Genomic DNA, 8,632 nt, shown 5'->3' with positions numbered 1-8,632 from the left:
TATATATATATATATATATATATATATCATTGTCCTTTAACGTCCTCTTTCCATGCTGGCATGGGCTGGATAGTTTGACTGAGGGCTGGCAAGTTAGAACGCTGCACCAGGCTCCAATCTGGCAATGTTTCTACAGCTGGATGCCCTTCCTAATGCCAACCACTCCAAGAGTGTAGCGTGTGCTTTTTACATACCACCGGCACGAGGGCTAGTCAGGCAGTACTGGCATTGGACACGCTTGAATAGTACTTTTTATGTGCCACCAGCACAGGAGCCAGTCAGGTGGCACAACCACGCTCGAATGGTACTTTTTATGTGCCACCAGCATGGGACCAGTCAGGCAGCACTGGCATCAACCACACTCGAACAGTGCTTTTTACATGCCACCAGCACAGGTGCCAATCAGGTGGTACTGTCATTGGACACGACAATGACTTCACTTGCCTCAACAGTTTATTGCCCAATGATTGAAGGGTACTCTTAAATGGGCTGGTTATGCTGCATTGGCATAGGCCACGGTTACAGTCTCACTTGGCTTGCCAGGTCTTCTCAAGCACAGCATATCTCCAAAGGTCTCGATATATATATATATATATATATATATATGTATATATATAGTCAATCCAAACATGAATAAGCAAGAAAAAACATGAAAAAACAACAACGCGAGGATGTGGAATAAGTACAGTGTTATTGGACACTCAGGAAAAGAAAGAAAAGAAAGAGGATTTCACATTTCGAGCGGAGCTCTTCATCAGAAATATAGAAAAAGTCCAAAGAAGGGAAGACGGAGAAAGATAATCGCCAACGATACACACGCGGTCACGTATATATATATTTAGAAGGTTCATTATTATGACCAGTCAGAGAGTAACCATTGGTTTTGCACCTATAAAACGCTTAGCTGTATAGATGACTCATCAGATTCAAAAGCAACATAATCTCTATACAACCGGAGGGAGAAAAACATGTAGAGAGGTTATGTGCCTCTGATCATTTGAGTCTGATGAGTCACCTATACAACTAAGTACTTAATAGGTGTAAAACCAATTGTCATTCTCTGACCAACCATAACAATCACCCTTCTATAAATATATTACTGATCTAATGTTTTAGAGTGTGCTTCTTTTTCAGATATATGAACTACTAACGATTTATGTATGTATGTATGAATGGATGGATGGATGGATGGATGGATGGATGGATGGATGTTTTTGTTTTGTTTTGTTTTTTTGAGAGAGAGAGAATGTGGAATAATTCTTTTCTGGAATTGGATTCAAAGTACATGTAAAACTATAAATAATAACATGTAAATATTGGGTTGAAAAAAAAGCCTCTTGGATAGAAAATGATGAAAGCTGCCTTTGATTTTGTTTTTCCATCCAAGAATATTTTTTAACCCAGTATTTATACACACACATACTAAACATTGAGTGTGTTCTGTTTTCATTTTTTTTTTTTGTCAAAAATAAACTATGTAATATAGCATATGTATATTTATAGTAAACATTTCACAAAAAATGAAACTTGTTCTTTTCTCTTCCATTAATGCACTAATCCAATCAGCAAGTGCCTTTAACCAATAATTCAGAGTCATTCAATAATTGGCTCAAACCTCCGATTCCTGTATATTTCCAAGTATATGTCTTCAACTACACCAACAGTAAAGCAATCCAGAAAAATGGGACAAACCCTGCAGTTACAGAAACTGGCCCATACACATACAGGTAGGTTTCATCTCTCTCTCTCTCTCTCTCTCTCTCACTCTTCCCTTCTTTTCTCTCCATCATCCTACTTTAATTCATAACACCATTCTCTCTTACACACTTTTCAACTCTTCTCTCCTTCTTCCTTTTTACACACACACACACACACACTCACACACTGCCTGTCTCTCTGTCTGTCTGTCTCTCTGTCTGTCTGTCTCTCTGTCTGTCTGTCTCTCTCTCTCTCTCTCTCACCAACTTCTCAACACATTCCTCACTCACAGTAGCACTTCAACTCTGCCCTCCCTTCTATACAGTTCTGCCTATTTTCCTTCTCTCTCATGCACGTACTACCACTCACATACGTTTCTCTCTCCCCACTTTTCTTTCTCGATCTCCATTCCTCTTCTTCCTTTTCATCCTCAGCTTTTGTCTAATTGGGTAATTTCTTGAATTACAGGGAACATATTGAAAAGGTTGATGTTGTCCTAAAAAATGGTACAGTATCATATCGGGAAAAGAAATACTACATCTTTGACAAAGAGAAGTCTGTAGGGCCTGAAAGTAATGTTGTTGTTACACCAAACCTCCCAGTTTTGGTATGTTACTTCATAAAGGTTTACTCGTTTATTTATTTTATTTATTTACTGGTTTCACCCACTAGGCTGTTGCCATACTTGGACTCTGGCACCTTTAACCCTTTGGCATTCACATTATTCTGTGAAAAGTAATGCTAGTTTATTCATATCGTTTTTAATTAATCACGCATTATCTTGTAGCTTTGAGATTTTGATGAGGTAAGTGTTAATTTTTAGAATGACATTATAGGGTTGATGTAAGAGGCTAGATCTGGGCACTTTGTACATAAAACAAGTAGAATATTTTGGCCAGATATGGCCAGTTTAAATGCTAGAAGATTAAGGCTATATTGTCCCCAGTGGTACCTGTTTGATTAACTTTTGAAAGATGAAAGACAGTCAGCCATGACAGAATTTGGACTCAGAACATAAAGGGATACAAACTGAATGCCACAACGTTTTTTTGCCCAAAGTTCTACCAATTATGCCATCCACTTTATTTTGTTGTGATTTTCTTTTACTCTTTTATTGATTCTTGCCAGTGAACCTTTGACCTTGCTGGGGTACTATAATTTTAGGGGGAAAAAAACCATATCCTACGTCTTATTGAAAAAGGTAAAAAAAGCATAGCAATGATTAAAACCCTGTTACTGTGTTTATAGACAGCTAACAACATAAACATATGTTTTTATATTACTGCAGCAACCCTTGCATCAGATTCTAATTTGATTTTAATTAATTGGCCAAAGGATGAAAGGCAGTATCTTTGTCCTTCTAAAGTTATCTCATATATTCATTGCAGTATTTGACCTAACTGCAAAATGGTCTTGTTGCAGCAGTCTACTTTCTTTGACGGGTGAAATTGTATTTCTTGCTGTCTTAACGTCACCAACCATCATTAATCAATTTTGTGTATATTATCTGCAATTCCTACTTAGCAACTAATATTTTGTTCTCTTTACTGAGATCACTATTTTTCATCTTTAGCTTGAATACCTGTAGGTCAGTGTATGTAGGAGAAAACATGGGCAAGGAAAGAATTCCAGGAGTGTGCAACTCAAAAAAAGAATGACTGAGTAAATGTATTTAGTGTAAGTTTTGGAGTGAAATATAGCAGAAACTATCAGATGCATCAGGTGGACCTAAATAGTGTTAGTAGAAAGCTTGTTAGTTCAGAGAAGCAGAACCAGGAGAAGAGAGAGATAAGTAGCTCTGTATTTATGAGCTCCTGCCAATCAGATGGTTTTCTTTTTGATTTTGTCTTGGAAGTTTGTAGAGCAAGACTCCAATCTAGGTCCTTGTAGAGGGTCAGCAATTGATTAGGGCTAAAGTATTTCTTGGAAACCTTGCCCCTGTGATGGTGCATGGCTCAGTGGTTTGAGCATCAGGCTCACAATCATGTGGTAGTGATTACAATTTCAGGTTGTATGCAGTGCTCTTGAGTAAGACACTTTATTTCACATTGCTCTATTTCACTCAGCTATAGAAATGAGTTGTGATGTCACAGGTACCAAGCTGTATTTGTCTTTGCTTTTCCCTTGGACAACATCAGTGGCATGGAAAGGGGAGACTGGTATGTATGAGTGACTGCTGGTCTTCCATAAACAATCTTGTCTCGACTTGTGCTTTGGAGGGGACCTTTCTAGGTGTAATCCCATGGTCATTCATGACCAAAAGAAATCTTTACTTTACCCTGGTCCTTGTGATGCTATTTTGGCAATGATACATGTATATGTTTACCATGAGAGATTATTTGAGATTGTGAAGCCTAGCATTTGTGATTTTTAAGGGTTTTATTGCATCTTTATTATATTTTTTTCAAAACTGTTTCTTTAATGTGTGTTGTTAGTGGTTATATCTTGATGCTGTTGGAAGTGTGTTGGAGATATCAACGTCTTTTGAGGTGCATCAAAAATTAATAGTGTGGGTTAGAGAGAATTCTGTTGGCATATGCTACAATTTTGCAGAAAATTTCTGATCCAAGAAATGAAAGATGGACTTGAACCATATTCCAGGTGATTTTCATGCAAGATATGGTTGAAATCTTTGCTTACATCAAGTGCAATGATATTGTTCTTGTTGAAGGGTGAGTGACCAGCGCTTAACAATGAGAACAAATATCTAGTATATCCTTCTTTGGAGGGAGAGACACCCAAGGAAGAAAGAGAAGATTATTGACAACTGAAATCATCAGTTTTGTGGTGGAATATGATTGGTCAATAATCTGTTTGGATATTGTAGCAGGTTTCCAAGGATTGGGATTGTAATAGAATCTTGAGGAGTTTGGTGAGGATAGGATTTAGTTCTTTTGAGCATTTGAGGGGAATGAGAGGAATTCTGTCACAGCTGCTCACGTCATTGTTTTACAATGATTGGAAAATCTTTTATACATAGTGGTTATGTGTATATGGTGGTGAGAATAGAGTATGGAGAAAAGGTGCTGAGAAAAGTTTTCCTAAGAGTGATTAGGATAGAGTTGCAGGTAAAGTATGAACTACAGGCTAATATCTATAATAGTATCTACAACAGTTAGTCACAATGGCTATAGTAGTTAGTAGTGACTAACTGTTATAGTTAGATCAAATACTGATCACATGTGTAGAGCAATATTTTTTCTGACTTTATTTACTTTTTGACTAATATCAAATCAGATATTTCTTTCAGTAATATAATCAAATAAGAAGGTGTGAACTGAGCATTGCACATTTGATGTAATCCTACATGTTTACACAATATTTAAGCCATAGGAACGGTTTCAAAATGTTCACTTTTAACACTCTCAAGCTTTATTTTCTAGTAAAACTTCTGATTTATACTGTTTTCTAATACCTGATCATTTCAGACTGTGGTCAATTTTGTAAGATACACAAATGCAACTATACAAGCACTTGTAAATATGCTCACATTTATGGACAAACCCTTCAAGACGTTGACTGTTGGTGACATTATTTGGGGATATAAGGATCCTCTTATTGCAAGTTTGGCTAAATATATTCCCAAATCTATGAATGTCAGTCTTCCCAAAAAATTTGGAATATTTTATGGTGTGAGTATATTATGTCTTCTTTTTTTATTGATCTTTTTTTGTTTTTCAAATAAAATAAAACTGCAAACTTATGTTGTTCTATTTACTTAGGTACACATTGTTGTTTTCAAAAGGATTTTCAAATACAAGCATATGAATGTAACACAAAGTGGAAAAACTAGCACTTGAATACCAAAGGTAGGGTAAATATAGGTAGAGTGCAAATAATGAAATTAGCAATATGATAGCCTCATTTAAAATCTGCCAGATTTAAATGGACATATACATTATTGCTTGGATTTTTGCAGTTCTGGGTGCACCCCATGCATTATTATCTATTTAGTAGGCATCAGCATACATCAGCAAATAATTTGTTTGCTGATTTCTATAAACAAGGGCTTGTGGCCTTGTTAGATTCATCAGTGTGGTGTGATAGCTTTCACTGAGGAGACAAATAACAAGGTTAAAACTCTACAGTGTTTCAAAGTCCCTTTACGCTTGTGAATTGCATGTAGGAGAAGCTTTTCTCAAATGGTGAAAAACAATAGCAATCAGATATATAGATTTGAATGTGGCTGAATATTTTTAGAATGAATAGATACATTAGAGTGTGTGTATGTGTGTTTATATTAACGGCAGTGCCCCAGCATGGCCATGGCTTTGAGCTGAAACTGCTAAACAAATTATGATGCATGAGCACGTGTGCATACATACACACATACACATACACATACACACACACACACACACATGTACATGCATATACGAAAGTAGATTATCTATCTAATGACAATCTGTCTTGTCAATGTCCAGCTAGGGTCCCCATCCTCACAGACTGTCATCAATGGGCACGTCTGCAGTGGGCTCAAAAATGTCAGAACTGGCAATATCAGCCCTGACAAAAGTCAATATTGCATTTCTGTGCCAGAAGGCTGAGCTAGGGTCTGGAGAAGAAGGAGTGAACATGATGCCGATGGCTGTGTGGTGGAGAGAGAGTCATGGGGAGGACAGAGCATCATGGTATGGGGTGGAATTGCACTCAACCAGAAACTTGGACCAGTGGTCTTCCAAAACAATGGCCAAGGTTGGGGCAATGGAATAACCACTGCTCACTACATCGACCAAGTGTTGAGGCCTCACATTGTGTCATACTTTGCCCGTCATCAGAATCACGTGTTCCAACAAGACAACACTCGTGCCCATACTGCTAGATTAACAACAGACTTCCTCCAACAGCACAACATCCAGACCCTGCCATGGTTTGCCCTAAGTCTGGACTTGAACCCCATAGAACACCTGTGGGACGAAATCCAAAGAAAGCTAAATAACATCCATTCAAGGCCAGCAGCACAGCTCACTGCAAGTTTTAACAGAGTGTGGGCTGCTATCCCCATGGCCTTTATCAATCGTTTGATGCATTCAATGTACTGAAGATGCCTGGTGATAATCAATGCTAACGGTGGTCACACAAGATATTAAGTTCATTGCTTTGGATCCAGAACACTCCCTCATCACATGACACCATGTGACATGAAACATGTTTCAGGAAATGATGTTTTATCATTCAATCAATGCTATGGCAGTCTGTCAATTAACCGGTTTCTATTTAGTATGTGTATGGCGTTTCTTTTGTGGTTTGGTATACATATATATAAATGTGTGTGTGTGTAAATAAATATGTATATATATCATTAATCATTATCATCATCACCATTTATTGTCCATTTTCCATGTTGGCATTGGTTAGATAGTTTGACAGGAGCTGGCTAGGTAGAAGACTGCACCAAGCTTCACCGTCTGTTTTTGCATGGTTTTTATTGCTGGATGTCCTTCTTAACACCAACCACCTCTCAGTGTGGACTGAGTGCTTTTTACATGGCATCAGCATAGTTTGAGAGGTGGGGGTGAGGCATTGAAGGAGGTGTCCTTGTAATGATGTGTGTGTATGTGTATAGCTGCAGGCATAGCTGTGTGGTTGAGAAATTTGCTTCCCAACCATGTGGTTTCAAGTTCAGTCCCACTCTTAATAGATATATTGCACAATGATAATTATGAACTTCTTTGTTATATCTGTTCCACAGAAAAACGGCACTGATGATGGAAACTACATAATTTATTCTGGAACTAAAAATGTGAATGATCTTGGAAACATCGAATCCTGGAATGGAGTTAGGTTAGAATTACACACACTTTTCATATTTTCAATGTTATTGCTTTCTTTTATCTATTATCTTTTATTTATTTCAGTCATGAGACTGCGGCCATGTTGGGGCTCTGCCTTGAAGAATTTTAGTTGAATAAATCAACCCCAGTACTTAGTTTTTTTAAGCTTGGTACTTATCCTATCAGTCTCTTTTGGAGAACTGCTAAGTTATGGAGACTTAAACACACCAACACCATTTGTCAAGTGGTGGTGGAACACACACACACACATTGATATATGTGTATATATATATATGACAGGCTTCTTCCAGTTTCCATCTACCAAATCCACTCACAAGGTTTTGGTTTGCCTGAGACTATATTAGAAGACACTTGCCCAAGGTGTCATGCAGTGGGACTGAACCCAGAGCCATGTGGTTGGAAAGCAAGCTTCTTACCACACAGCCACACCTTTCTATAAATTTTCATAACTTTCATTATGATCATCTATATACCTCTGTTTTATCATCCCAGCATGGGACAGGTGGGTCTCACAACATAATCTGGCATACATAGCAACTAAGTAAAAATTGGTCAACTCTGTTGTGATGAATATTGTTAATTTTGGTATGACTTCTTTGGTTAAAGATGTCTTTCCTATTACTAACTACTTTACAGTGTGGGCTGAGTATTACTCACACAGCCTATCCTCATGACCATGCCTGCACCATCCACACAGCTATGCTTACACCACAAATGTGGTTTTAGGGAGAATAAATATGATATTAATTATAGGTCTCTATCGAGTGAATGACAGGATCACTATGTAGTGAGAGTGAATGATTGTGCAGCTCATGCAGAATAAATACCATAAGCTGTTTTTGTTTGACATACCAATTTATTGGCCTATATTACCAAACATCTTTTACCTTTTTCATGTTTCAGTCATTAGACTCTGTGGCCATGTGGGGGCATCACCTTGAAGAATTTTTTTTCGAATGAATTTATCTCAGTACTTTTTTTGTCTATGCTTGGTATTTATTTTATTAGTTTTTTTGATTGAACTATCAAGTTACAGGAACATAAACACAGCAACATTGGTTGTCATGCACTGCTGGGATACAGAGACACAAAGATGCATGCATATACATAAAAATGTATATATATATATATATATATAT

General features: G+C 37.4%; 1 protein-coding gene across 1 annotated transcript in view; it reads left to right on the top strand.

Annotated features, from left to right (window-relative positions):
- Nucleotides 1-8,632, top strand: part of LOC106874987 (lysosome membrane protein 2) — a 54,432-nt gene that overhangs the window by 17,025 nt on the left and 28,775 nt on the right. Inside the window, exons 2-5 of the mRNA XM_014922921.2 lie at nucleotides 1,567-1,727; nucleotides 2,167-2,305; nucleotides 5,127-5,330; nucleotides 7,391-7,482. Coding sequence (XP_014778407.1) covers nucleotides 1,567-1,727; nucleotides 2,167-2,305; nucleotides 5,127-5,330; nucleotides 7,391-7,482 — 596 coding nt within the window. The remainder of the gene's footprint in view (nucleotides 1-1,566; nucleotides 1,728-2,166; nucleotides 2,306-5,126; nucleotides 5,331-7,390; nucleotides 7,483-8,632) is intronic.

This window comes from Octopus bimaculoides, chromosome 5 (assembly GCF_001194135.2).
Source record: "Octopus bimaculoides isolate UCB-OBI-ISO-001 chromosome 5, ASM119413v2, whole genome shotgun sequence".
NCBI classification, from domain to species: Eukaryota; Metazoa; Mollusca; class Cephalopoda; order Octopoda; family Octopodidae; genus Octopus; species Octopus bimaculoides.
This window is presented reverse-complemented; position numbering and strand designations above follow the sequence as displayed.